Source organism: Penicillium robsamsonii (assembly GCF_028829455.1).
Source record: "Penicillium robsamsonii strain IBT 29466 chromosome Unknown utg000003l_segment0_segment0, whole genome shotgun sequence".
Taxonomy (NCBI): Eukaryota; Fungi; Ascomycota; class Eurotiomycetes; order Eurotiales; family Aspergillaceae; genus Penicillium; species Penicillium robsamsonii.
The window spans coordinates 6892032-6905604 of record NW_026643221.1 but is presented as its reverse complement, the minus strand read 5'-3'; the positions used below and the strand labels follow the sequence as shown (position 1 = coordinate 6905604).

The window sequence follows — 13573 nt, the reverse complement described above, 5'->3', positions numbered from 1 at the left end:
CATTTCCTTTTCTCATTTCTTTTTCTCATTCTTAACTGGTGGTCAAAGTATCGGTGTGCTATCACAAAATACGGCCACTTTAAAGTATTGCTGCGCCTTCTCTGGCCGGCTGATTCGAGGGGCTAATTACATGTCCGGGGTTTGCGGTGCTGTGGCTGATCGACGATGAGTTGACAGGTGGGCCTATTTTGTACATAGATCGAGAAGAAAAAGGACACTAACGCTCTTGGAAGCCTGGGATCGACTCCAATATCGGCGCAAGTGTCTCAATTCAGCTGGAAGCTCCGTCCTCTTGAATGATCCCTAATTTTGACCCTCAATATAAATGGCCGAAATAAGGAGAAGGGGAAATATCATAATGCATATAGGTTGCAGCCCCAACCAGATGATAATCCCGAAGCATAAGGTTCCAAAGCTCTGGCCACATGCATCCCATGGGTAATGTCTGGGCCGTGCACGGGCATTCGCCATCTGGGTGAGATATAAGGGCTAAGACAACGCTAGACCATAGACCCATATGAATACCACTTGACGGCCCTGAGGCTCCCAAGCTGATTATTTTTTTGGGGGGGGATTTTTTATTTCGCAACTCCCCTCCGACATATAGTAATGGTACCCCATACATCATGCATCAGTTTGAAGTAATTTCCCTGGAAGATTGTTATAGATCCGCTATAGATCCTGCGCGTTAATGTCCCCACTAACTCATTTGGCACTATGCCTGATTTGGTGTCATTTCGAGAGCAACAAGGTTCCAGTGGGGACCTGACTGCTAGTGAGATCAGCAGGCAGCAAAGAGTGGTTCTCTGGTGGACTCGTTGAAGATCATATGGCGTTGTGATTTGCAAGGTGCGTGCACTGAACATGAAACTGGAGCTTTATACTCCCATTAACGCCTTCTGCGTTTTGTACCCCTGTTGGCCCTAATCAAATGGAATAGAAAATAATAGAGTTTTACCATGTTATCGGTTTATATTATGCCCCACGAAGAAAAGTGTATTTTTCTACCTAGGTAGGAAATGTACGAAAAAATGTAGATATCGGCCCGAAAGCCTATAAGCCATCTATTGTTACTATAATAGGTTAGAATGTACATACACAGCTTGATTCCTTTTATCCGGCTGGATCGTCCTATATTATATATTGGCCTAGGTGATATAAAGTATAAAGTGGCTGAGAATTTACGCGTACAGATCTCATCCCTAACGGCAGCCGGAGCTTGTTACTTAGAGTTTCAGTGTATAAGAGTATCGAGTAATACCACCCAATAACCTTGGAGGTGTGGTTACATCGCACGTAGTATACATACGCGCAGATGAGGGCTCAGTTATTATGGTCTATCAAAGACACAAGCAAAGAAAATCATTATCAGAGCTCTCAATCTTGCCCGGAACAGATCCCGGTCCACGCCGGAAATGGTTATGATTTTCGCCGATCTTAAGTGACGGGACAGCATCTAATTGAGGCCGGTGAATTGGGGGCCAAAAACAACCCACATAATCCACCAGACCTAACATCTAGTGTGTAGAGGGGGAATAGTGGAGCCATACATAGAACCAAGACGTTGGGAATTGGGTTTGAATCTGTCACGTTGGCGCCACGATCATAGGCCCAACGGCCAGTTCAACGTTGCAACGCTTCCGATTGCCCACTTCCTCGTCTTGGTTGCACTGCATGAACACCTTTCCTCTTTTGCTATGATTTTCCCTCTGCACATTGTCGTGTGGCACATGTCTGACTTTGTCTGGTCAGCTAGCCATGAACTTCTCCAAAAATAGTAGTTCCCTTATTACTCCGTAGAGAGAGGAGGGATTAAGATGCAGCTAGATCCGCTATGCAGGCCTGGGCCTAACATGTGATGAGAATTTGTCCGGTGAAATGGGATTTTGAATCCCTGTTATCAAGATTTGCGAGCCATTTGGGTTATCCTGCATGTCTCATTTCCATGACTATAATTACCATGAGACGTATATGATTTGCCCACGGTAGTCTCGGCATGTTCCTAACTTCCCTCCACAGCCGGCCGCGGCTCTGATTTCTAAATTGGTACCCCAGAACACCCGAAATATACATGCAATATGATGTCTTTTTTTCTGCAATCATACAAGATATGCGGACATAGTCATAAATCGTCAACAGCCCCGACGATGGCATCATTCGGGATTTGTAGTCCTGGGCCAATCACTGGTCAAAAACGCTGATTGAGAAGCGCGTCCCTTCGTCCACCTGGCACTATGCGGAGTAATGTCATCCAAGACAAATGGGTATTCATGCACTTGTGCCTTTTTGTTTCTGCGCCGTCAATTCTTTCACTACTTTATCCACTCCTTCAACAACAACTCCCCACTCGGCTTCATGGACCCGAGTTTCAAAGGTCTCGAGGTTCTCGTCCTGGCCCTTCTGGAAAGGGATCTCCCGCACCAGGATTGGTGTACCCATATCCACCTCGGAAATGACATCGTGCATCATAACACCGGTCTTGTCAATCTGGCCCTCCAACCATGCAGCATGAGCACGGCCAATCGCATTCTAATGATCAGGAAAAAAAAAGATCAGCATATCACACCAGCTAACCAGGTGAACCCCGAGGGGTCTATGACTTACAACGCCATTGAATGCTCCCGGCAGCGCGGGGTGCAAGTTAATAATCCGCGTCTTAGCAGCCTCTAGAGGCTCCAAGAACTGCGGGGAGAGAATGTGCATGAAGCCGAGACACACGACCAGCTCTGGCGCATCGGCAAGGATCAGCCTCGCGAGCTCAGCATCGTATTCCTCGCGCGCAAGCTGGACACCCTCCGGTGTCGCGGGGTGCTGCTTCTTGTACTTCACAAGGTTGTGGTATTCGGTTGGGATGTTGGCCTTGCTTGCGCGTTCGAGGCCGAATGCGGTTTTGCGGTTGGAGATTACGCGGACGATTGTTGCGTTTAACTGACCTGCGGCCACCTTATCGATCACGGCTTGCAGGTTTGAGCCATTGCCGGATATGAGGACTGTGGTGCGAATTGGGGAGGCCATAGTGGATTGTAGGCTTATGGGTCTTGGGTAGGTTGTATGGTGGGGGTTTTCGTGAAATTGCAACTTCGGAGTTTGAAAGGGTAGGAGAGCACGCTTGAAACTTTTTTTTTTCAGCAACAATCAGGTCAATTGAGCGCTGCCGTTGATAGGGAGACTGCAGATGATAGTCTCAAAGCGTATAGAATAAAAGAAATAGCACAAGATCGCTGGCGCAAGCCAACAATGGGGAGTGGAGGGGCCCGGGGATTTTTTGGATTACCTAAGTCAACCGCGGGGCAGCGGGCCCCGAGACTGTAGATGAGTTGCTATGGACTATTTACACAAAATATTAAACGGTAATAATTATAATAACAAAAGTATCCAAGGCTGGTTACGCTGCATGGTATTTGTACATGATTTCAATGTGTGGAACATTTCCGGCCAGTCAGAGCCATGGGTATGGTATGGCCAGCGGATGTGTAAATCTACGATAATAGACCGAAAAATTGAAAACCAAGAATTGATAGATGTAAAGACTAACATTCTCAGGGTTGAAAGTCTGAGTTATCTCCCAAGAGAGTTCCTTGTTTCTAGGCCCCAGGAGCAGATATTCAATAGCCCAACATGATAAAAGCACCTAAAGTCGATGCACAAAAATGAAATGCAAAGGGGATATCCATGGGAAAAAAATTCGTTAAAGGTTCTAAGCACACGCTGCATGCTAAAGCTAAAGGGAGAAGTATTCAAAAGTCAAAGTTGGGAGTCGGGAGTTGCTCACACGGTTGGTTTGACCATGCTTGATAGGAGGTGAAAGGGATCAGACGGCTGTGCCATCTGGGGTTGGAGCAGGAGCAGAAGCAGGGGGAGCACCATTGGGTGCCAGATTATCGGTGTTGGAGTCATTGCTGGGGGCTTCGTTGACGCCTTGACCTCGACACAAAGGACAGGAGTTTCTCCCAGTGGTTAACCACTACGATATACGGTCAGCAATCGAACAGATCGAACAAAATCGGTGAAGGTAACAAACCTGGTCTATGCAGTCCTTGTGGAAGACATGTTTGCATTTACCCAGCTCTCGCACTTCCTCGGCCACCTCATAATCACTCAAGCAGATCAAACAGCGCTCCCCGTCTGATATTTGAATGGCGCTGGTGCCTTCAATGGCTTCGGCGACCAATGAACCTGCATACTCAACAAGACGGAACAGTCCGCCAGCGGAATTGACGTCGGTTTGAGAGGCAACGGGGGGTTTGGCTGGACCCAACAGTGATGAAAGCAGGATCATATCCTCGTAGGTTGGGTTCTGTTTGAGAAGTATTAGCCACCAGGTTTCTGATAAAGGCCAGTAGCGCATTCTTACATCGGTGAAAAGACTTGGTGTCGTCAAAGCCGGGTGATTTTCAGAAAGATTAGTTCCAACAACATAGATTAACCAACTGCGACCTCCGCTTGGTGGGGGTTGATCGGGTTCGACCATGCCGTTACGTCGAACAGCACCAGAGCCGAGGGCCCGATGACGCGCATACTCAGAATCGCTTCGGCGTCGCTGACGAGCGGTATTGAACGCCATAGGCTCTTCCAAAGTCTCCGCCGTAGGTTGCATTGCCTGGCCTTCATGGAGATGGGGTAGAATATCTGGAGCAATCGCTGAAGCAGAGGATGGTCTACGGCTCGGAGTGGAAGTGCCGGAGGACAAAGCAGACACTCCCGGTTCTGCTGGGGTTGATGGAGGTGGGTGCGGACCGGGAGGGCTTTCAGAGAAACCAGAGGGATGGTAGGACGGGAATGCAGCACGGGGCCCGGTATCAGACATTCTTCTAAGGGCATTGGGGACTGATGGGCGTGGAAATTCTGTAGCTCCGGTGGGAGTGTGTAGCCCTGCAGGGCCCGGGTGCCGAGGAAGGTGCAATCTGGATCGCAAATCACCCCGTTGGGTAGGGTCAACAGTGGCATCTTGAGGCCGTGGAATAGTATTGGGTGGCAAAAAGGGTAGGCCAAGCAGAGCATCTAGACCGGGGCCTGGACTTGCAGGTTGTTGTTGTTGTTGTTCAATATTACCTCCGTTTCCAGCCGGGACGGATCGAACTCCAACGACAACCAATGTAACTGTTCGTCCTTCGCCTTCAGCAGGCTCGTCAATGTCCATTCCATCGGTCTGGGTCCCGCGGTCGCCCGCACCATTCGCGCTCTGCCTCGAAGCGCCTGGGTCCGTGGGTGATTCTGAATTGGCAAATCGGAACACACGCAAGAAATTGACGGGATGTGAGGGTGCTTCATTTGCAGTATTGCTTGACCCCTCCCCTGTTGTAGCAGGTTGGGCTTGCGCAGAAGTCGCGTGCTGCAAACTCTGGATGAAATTCTCCAGAGAGCCATCTAACCCGTCATTGCCCAATGCTTGGATATTAGGCAACGCAGGACCGGCAGTGCCGGATAGCTGAGCTGCAATTGCGGATGCGGCAAGCTGAAGAACTCTTGACAGAGGTGTTTGTTCCTCTCGCCGCAGGACTCTGGATGATCTCGCTCGGATGATCCCAGGCAATCGGCGCATCAAAGCAGGACTTGGCTGGGTAGGAGATGAACCAGTTTCCGGCTCCCCAGCCTGGAGAGCAGGTTCTACTGAATCAAGTTCATGAGGCGGCTCGCCGAAGTCCAGACGCGTGTCCATGGCCCTATCGTCAAATAAGGGATCTGACATTTGGAATTCTGGGCTTTCCTGGGGCCTCAAATCTGAGTGTGGCTGACCGAACATGTGTGAAATGGGAGACGAAATCGAATGACGCATGCGTTGTAGCCTGACACTCCGACGCCAGGATGCTCTTGTGGGCTCGGGTATTTGAGATGGCGAGTCGATATACGTCGGATTTGCTGGTGCATCTGGAATTCCAGCAGACTCCGCGCGGGGTGGAATAAAATATGGTGCTCGAGCGGATCGGCGCCGAGTAATTCCTCTTGAGCCGAGTGAGTTGAACGCACTAAACCGACCGGATGTGTGAGCGGTCTCGGATCTTGGGATTGGCATATGAATTAGGCCATGTCGATGTGCATGTCCCTCCGCCGGGGTTTCTTCTTGGCTGTTGAGAAGTCCACGAATTACTGAATTGGGAAGAAGCCTAGAGCCCAGTCTTGACATGGTCGATTGTCTCCGTGCTGCCATTCGAGCAAATGCCGCAGTGCGGTATTCCCGGGGCGGGAGCTCATACTCGGGCCCATCCTCCTCCTCAATACTCCGCATGGGTTGCGAACCTCCAGTAGAGAACCGGCCTGGCCGGTCGGATGACATATCTTGGTCGCTCCTTGTATACGTGTCCGTGTCTGTCCGGGGCGAGAAACCACCCTCCCCGTTGTGTTCATCCGCCTGTCTATGATTCATGTCTTCTTCATCCCTTGTGTTAGGGCCACGCTGTGTCGAGAAAGGTGCAAGGTGTGCCGGGTAGCCAGTATTAGATGGATCACGATGCGTAGAAGAGGACTGTCCCATAGTAACAAAGTTGTGGCAGTTGGAATGATGCAAAGAATGTCAACGACTGTTCATTGCCACGCGAGGACCATATGGCTAGTAGGGGCGACCGTATCGATGTGGGGTTGAACCTAGGAGATGGATATAACGAGTGAAAGATACTTGACTGATGTACAAAACAGATGTTGATTTATTGCCCAAGCTGATAGGGTCGATGCAGTTGATTCTCGAGGGTGATTCTGAAGAAGCCGTGTATTTTCGGACCTTTGGAACAAAGGAGTGGAGAGAGGACAGGGTGTTGGCGGTTACCGGGTTATTTGCAACAGGTACGAAAAGCGTAAGACAAATTTCACTGCCCAATATGAGCAACAGTGGCCAGAGGTTTCAAACTGTCTAGCGAGTTCAGGCACAGCCCACACTCCGAGTGGTATAACCGCCGAGCCTTGAATCTCGGGGAGCTATGGTAGCCACTCTCAGGAAAGAACAGCCAGCGACTGGCACACACGAAACGGAGGTAAAAGAGCGCCGGGGGAAATGAAAAGGGGGAACTTAGAGGAAAAGGAAAAGGAGTAGAGGAGTCATATCAAAGTAAGTAATTGATAGAGGACGATAAGTGAGGGTGTTTGCCTTCTTTGCTTCGATTTCTCTGCCTGAGGCACCATATTCCATTCCGTCATCTTCCACCACCCGTCTCTCTGACAAATGCGCAACCATCAATTGGGGCAATCACAGCCTAGGCCCTAGTACAGACTGCTACGGCTCTTACATTCTTTGGCGGCGCATGGAACACGCCCCCTCTTGAGCATATGGCTGTGCCTTCGTCTTCGGTTTTTTCTCTACCACTACCGTCTTGGCTCCACCCGCCTGGTACTCGTATATCTCAATATGACCGCCGGAAACGCAAAAGGAGTGTGGGGTGGAGTGAAAGCGATGTGGATGGCGAGGAAACAACTGATGTAGCCTCTGCTACGGAATCTGAGCCGGCTGGGGCTCCCTTGGTATTGACGCCGAATGAATCCCATCAGTACCGAATTGCCGGTTTTCCGTCCAACCAAGAGTTGCCGAAAGGCCATTTCCCTCATGCACAAGATAAGGATGAGCAACTCAGAAGAGAGACTACCTCACGCCACCTCAAAGACTTGGCGGCATTATCACCTCCAGTCTACCCTCCTCAGTCGGCTCAGCAAGGCAACATTCGCTTCCAACATCTGGGTGCATTGACAGCCATTTTACATCGATGTATGCTCCAAGGTGATTATCTTCGAGCCGGACGAGCTTGGGGCTTGATCTTGCGCGAAGATTACAGAGGCTTTCGAATGGACGTCCGCAACGAAGCAAGGTGGGGCATCGGCGCTGAAATCTTGCTGCGGCGTGACGAACAGGAAACCCCAGCCAATCCTGGTACCACCAAGGTGCCGAATCCAATGGAAAGCACACGCGTGAATTTTACCACCAAGGCCTTTGCGGCAGCCAAAGAATATTATGAGCGACTTATTCTCAACCATCCGTTCATGAAATCTTCACCACAGTCTATTTCCTCTTTGCACTTCTACCCTGCAATGTTTGGGCTTTGGGTATATATAACCCAGGAGGAAAGCAAAGCGAATAGGAAAGATATTGCTCTTCGCCAAGAAGAAGAGCCTGATGAGTTTTCTGAGGACGACAATTCAGAATCTGAATTCGGCCACCGTCGGAAGTCACAAAACAAGGCAGGTGCTGCCATCGCAGCTATCAGGGCACTGGAGTTGGAACAGGCGCAGCAGATTGCTACCCGTATGGACCAGCTTCTAGGATCTCCTCCATACTCTGATTCGCCTGAATTGCTGGAGCTTAGAGGGATGATCTCTTTGTGGATCGGTGATCTATTCCTGTCTGCGCTATCATTACCAGCAGACTTTGAAGACCACGACCCCGATCGGATGCTCATGGATGAAACTCCAGGCTCCCTTGAAGCAAGACGTGAGCATAGGCTTGCAACAGAGAAGAAAGCAACCGAAGTCCAAAGGTCGATTGAGCTCTTCGAGAAGGCCAAGAAACGAGGCAGGAGTGTCGCATACAATCTGGAGCATTTTCATATTGATCATGACTCTCCTGGTTGAGATGACGTCGATGTTCTTCTGCTGTGGAACTGCTCATGTAAACTTGTACACATATACCCCCAATGAATTGCATTTTATTTACAACTAAATACCTCTCTCGTCCAGTATAATATGTAGAGTTCGTTGTATGAGTTATATAAGACATCTTCATGTGGTTTTGGTAGCTGTAGCATGCACGATGTATCCAAGCAAGCATCCATAGATGTCTGACATTTATGCAGGGAGATCACCGCTAGTCCAATCCCACAATACCGTAGATGAGGCTTGAAGACGTTTAAAACGATCGGCACGTGACTACGCGGCGATATCGCGTTTGCCCAACAACCTTACCGTGGACTGATCCCCGTCGTCTTTCAGCATTATCAAAAAAAATAACAAATCTCTTCATTCCCCTTAAAATACCTAACTACACGAAGAATCATGGGGGTTGGCGATTATGTCCACTCCAAAGAAGGTGGGCAGGTTCGCGGAGCCCCCGATCAAGCCCTCCAGTCGCGCCAACAACGTGCAGAACAAGCCAGAGTCGAGGTGCCAGTCACCCAGCTAGCCGATCCAGGTATTCTGGGTGTCGATGGTAGAGGTGGCTCACTAGAATTTCATGGTACATCTCAATTTCCCAATCAGCCCCGCAATCTTCCTACAAATGGAATGCAGCGGGACAGGGACGTGTTTGATACAGACGTGGAGGCAATCGATGATTCAACCGTGGCGGGAACTAGCGTCTACGGATTTGATGACAACAAATCTCAAGCAGCATCAAGTACCAATGCTGCCTACATGAACCCCGGCAATCCACCGTCGGTGTACCAGCCCCGGCCTTCACGGCAGACTTACGGCTCTAATTGGTATGAAGGGCTAGGCGACCAAGCCATGAAGAAAGCTGGCTTTGATTCGGATGACTTCAATGATTTTGGAAGCCAAATGACCTCGTCTTTTGGTGGAGATGACGGGGATAACGAAAAGCCCGACGAAAGACACGACTGGCACGTGTCACACAAAGCGCGTACGACCGAGGAGCCATTGAGCAAGCGCCTCGAGAATTTCTGGTCCGCCAGCAGAAAGAGAACTACCTCGCGGCAGCCTGTTCCTGTAGACTCTGACCCCGAGCCCCAGACTCAACCACAACTCAAGTCCAAGCCGCGGAAATTGGGTCAAATGCTTCCTCCTACTGGGCCCAGGAAGATTGTTCTTCCTCATAGCTCGTCTGCAACACCTAGAACACGCTTCAGTCCGCCAAAGCCTTCACTTCTTGAGCAACTCGACCAACAACTCGATGCATCCCCCACTCGCCATAACTCTCAACCTCCACCAGATGTTGACCGGTCACTCAGTATTACATCGTTTCAAGAACGTACTGACAGCGACGGTGGAAGTGATGATGGCATGGACCGCACTATACGCGCGGACGAACGACGGGAAAGCGGGGGGCATTCAATTAATGCCTTTGATATGACCAGTCTGACCGACCTAGATATCGATCACACCATGCATGATCCCTTTTTCGTGCACGAGTCGCACGAGCCGCCGCGTCGCAGCCGTCGCAACACTGTCATACATTCCAAAAAGCGCTCATTTGAGGCTGACTACCCCCCAGAAGTTCTTTACCAAAAGTCTTTCTCCGAGCTCCAAGCTGAGCCCTTTGACAAATCCCCCACCCCTCCACCTGTCGTCAAATCACCCTCTTTGCCACCAAATCCACCTTTTGTCCCAGACACCCAAGAGCCCAGAAATGCCGTCTCCCATCTGCTAGCTCTGACGGACCAAGAACGCCTGACTTATTTGTCCCACATGACCATGGATGAATGGGAAGACTGCGGGGACCAAATGATCGATCGTTTCACTCATCTTCTTTCAGAAATGAAGAACCTACGACGTGCCCGTCGCCGCACAGCTGCTGTGTTTGAAGGCGAAGTCAAGCGCCGTCATGACCAAGTTGAAACACAAAATTTGGAGTTGACGAATAAATTGACCGAGATGAGAACCGGCGGCGCAGAGGTTCTGCGTGGACGCCATTCATGAGTGAGGGATAACTCTCTTGCTCGGCATGTTTCCATTGACCCTTATGTTGTTTGAGATAATTGTGTTATGCCTTAAATTATCCACGGTGGGACTTGATTTATTCGTGTTAATACCCCCTTTACGCTTTCGCATCTTTTTCTTTTCTCTTCTTTTTCTATTATTTATTTGGTGGGATCCTACATGGAGGCTGGACTTATCAATTTCGCTTTCATATGTTGGTCTGAAGGGTTCATTTTTGCTAACATGCTGTATGATATGGACAATGCGTAGCTCACTCCTGAGGTCGCCAAAGCTATGCTATCTAATCCAAGGTTTATTCGCCCAAATGAAATGTAATACCAGATATAATAACGCCATCGATCCATAATGCAAGAATACTCCATCTTTCACTGCAATCAATGAGAAGATGGGACAAAAGAAGTTATCCAACCATAGGAACTTATCGAGAATCGGCAGTGGGTTTACAAAGCGCAGCAGCCAGTCTCTTATAGTCCTCCAGTAAAACAGTTACGTCACCAATCCGGAGATCGCGCGCATCCTGTGTCTCAAGGAACCGCTGGATTGGAGGATCGATTTTCAACGAGGTAGGGAGCGGGCTGATAGGACCACTAGCGCCGTCTGCTGAGGTAGGCGATGGCTTTGACCTATTCAGTCCCGATGGAGATACGGACCTACCGCTGGGGGTTTCTGGTGTGTTGCGGCCAAAGTTTTTCATCATGCCCGGGATGTGGTTCAAAGGATTGAGCGTGTTGCCAAAGTTTCGCATTGATTCTAACGGAGTGGGGCTGATGGCTGAGTTCGATGCAAAATCTTCACGCAGTGATGTCGTGATGGACTTTTTACCGCTCTCTTGGGTTCGGGTGCTGTCCACACTCCTGTCTCGGGGAGTACGGCCGCCGCTAGAGAGATCTGTGAGTCTTGAACTACTGCGTGGGGGTGTGCTTTCATCCACTGAAACAGAGTTGATTGCTGCGAGCTCCCCTTGGGTCAGGTTTTGGTTGGCAGCAGAGGCAGGCGGCAAAGACACTAAGCGGCGAGCTTCGGCCAATGTCTTTGGTAGTATTGGTCCGCTACCCTCCGGGCCGGGTCCTTGGATGTTTTGCATTTCCTTCAGACGACCAAACAGAAAGTTGAAACTGCTGTCCAATGTAGCACCAATGTTCTTCAGGCTCTGGTCGGCAGTGGTGCGCACAGCATCGTTTGCAGCCCCGAGAACTTTAGAAGGCGGTTGGAAAAGGTTGCTAAGGCGTCGTTGCTGTGGTGTGACAGAGGGTCGAGGCCTGGGTAATGTAGAGGCGGGTTCTTTGATTTCTGGTTTTGACAATTCCGGCGATGCAGATACAGTCGTCACAGCCAGTGTTGTAGCCTCCTTGGGGGGGCGAAAAGGATCGACATGGTCTGTGGATGGTGTCGTTGTCTCACTAGGGGTTTTGAGAGGGCCATCTTGCAACTCGTCGGCACGCAGTGTGGATAGATCGACATTTTCCAAAAAGCTTATTGCGGCCTCTAAATTGGTCAAGCAGTAAGCTGTTTCTCCATCAATTCTGTTTGAAGACCTGAAACGCTGGATAAAAACCAAGTTGCTGACAATGTTGATCCCTTCAGGGGGGCACGTCACAAGCGAATAGATCAGCGTGGGCAGAATTTCGTCTGCAGAAGAGGAAGACGGCAAAAGTTTAGTAAGGGCATCGACGATAGCCTTGTGTGCCGCTGCGAGTTGCTGAAGCTTTCCAAGGGGGTATTTGTAATCGTTCATCTTCGCGAGATACTCTCGGGCTTGACAAAGGAATTCGTTCGCCTCGTCCTGTTTCTGCTCATCGATCGCTTCGAGGTCTATATCGATCCCAAGGTCCTTCAGGTTAATGCCGACCAGCAGCAAAGCCGCAGTCTTGGAACGCAACTTTTCGTCTCGTACATCATCCAAAGTACTTTTGTGCCTCCAGAGTTTATCATAAACCAGCTCGCAGACCCTCCGTTCGGCAGCCTCTTCTAATGCATTCCGTTTGTTTTCGAGGGCTCTACGGGCCTTTCGCCTTTCAGCTACTTCGGACGCGGTCAACATTTGGCGACCTTGAGCCCCTTGCCTGACATCATCTTGAGAGCGTTTGCTGCTCAGTTTCGACAGTGCGCTTCCCCGTGGAGCTTTTGCAGGAACCTGAGGCGAAAGATCCCGGTTGATACGAGTTATGAGAGCAGATATATGTGTGGCAATGTGGGACTCGGCGCGGCTGTAGAAGACTTGGAAGAGCTCGGAAATCTTCTCGATCGTGGGAGGCGAGTTGTGTACTCTGGCGCTCAGTGAATTCACGAAACTATTAGCGAGATAGCTGTTAGAATAAAATGTTGAAACATGGGCACCAATATGACCACACTTACCGATCTGCCAAGCTGATTAGTTCGATCGGTAGCTCCTCCGAAGGGTCTTGTACGCTTCGCGAAAGCACAAAGCCATCATCTGTTTGGGTATCGCCTGCGGTGCCAGAATCTGCGGAGCCCCGTCTTTCAAATACGTCAGGTCCATTTTCCTGCCCCTCGTTATTGACAGGTGAGGACAGAGGTGCTGTTTCGGAGTCTTGCTCAATCGTGGGAGATTTAACGTCCGAGCCGTCCATCCTGGTGTATGACCGTGCTGAATGCAAATGAGGCTGAGAGCTATTTTCAGAGGGGCCAGACATTTTAGGGCCAGGGGCGATTGGGGTCTTAAAGGCACTAATTGCGTGTCTCCGCTCCCAGGTGCAGCTGATAGGCCTGTGCCGATCCGCGTCTGAGACCCCCAGTTCTAGCCTGAGCCTGTTGTCCAGAAGTCAAACCGAAGGTACTCCGTACCAAACACGGAGTATATTGCAGCTGATCAGTAGCAGTTCATTATTCTCCTAGTAATCGTTTCAGAAGATACCAAATTGACGAGGAATTGGATTCACACGATATCACGTCACGGGGTACTAATCACGTGCCGATCGCTCTCCGCACTGCGTCACTTATCAAGTGCCTCGCCGATAGCCGC

General features: G+C 50.1%; 5 protein-coding genes across 5 annotated transcripts; 2 read left to right on the top strand and 3 right to left on the bottom strand.

Annotated features, from left to right (window-relative positions):
* Positions 1-2268: 2268 nt before the first annotated feature.
* On the bottom strand, positions 2269-3015 carry N7447_007384 (phosphoribosylglycinamide formyltransferase; the record flags this gene model as incomplete). Its single annotated transcript, XM_057231646.1, has 2 exons — positions 2269-2529; positions 2605-3015. The coding sequence occupies 2 exons, from the start codon at positions 3013-3015 to the stop codon at positions 2269-2271; spliced, it is 672 nt and encodes a 223-aa protein (XP_057086736.1).
* Positions 3016-3811: 796 nt separating this feature from the next.
* Positions 3812-6472, bottom strand: N7447_007383 (RING-H2 finger protein; the record flags this gene model as incomplete). The annotated part of the gene is made up of 3 exons (XM_057231645.1): positions 3812-3964; positions 4022-4297; positions 4355-6472. The coding sequence occupies 3 exons, from the start codon at positions 6470-6472 to the stop codon at positions 3812-3814; spliced, it is 2547 nt and encodes an 848-aa protein (XP_057086735.1).
* A 785-nt stretch (positions 6473-7257) lies between these two features.
* Positions 7258-8550, top strand: N7447_007382 (uncharacterized protein; the record flags this gene model as incomplete). The annotated part of the gene is made up of 1 exon (XM_057231644.1): positions 7258-8550. The coding sequence occupies one exon, from the start codon at positions 7258-7260 to the stop codon at positions 8548-8550; it is 1293 nt and encodes a 430-aa protein (XP_057086734.1).
* A 420-nt stretch (positions 8551-8970) lies between these two features.
* N7447_007381 (uncharacterized protein) lies at positions 8971-10569 on the top strand (the record flags this gene model as incomplete). Its single annotated transcript, XM_057231643.1, has 1 exon — positions 8971-10569. The coding sequence occupies one exon, from the start codon at positions 8971-8973 to the stop codon at positions 10567-10569; it is 1599 nt and encodes a 532-aa protein (XP_057086733.1).
* Positions 10570-11008: 439 nt separating this feature from the next.
* On the bottom strand, positions 11009-13244 carry N7447_007380 (VPS9 domain-containing protein; the record flags this gene model as incomplete). The annotated part of the gene is made up of 2 exons (XM_057231642.1): positions 11009-12881; positions 12946-13244. The coding sequence occupies 2 exons, from the start codon at positions 13242-13244 to the stop codon at positions 11009-11011; spliced, it is 2172 nt and encodes a 723-aa protein (XP_057086732.1).
* Between the last annotated feature and the right edge of the window lie 329 nt (positions 13245-13573).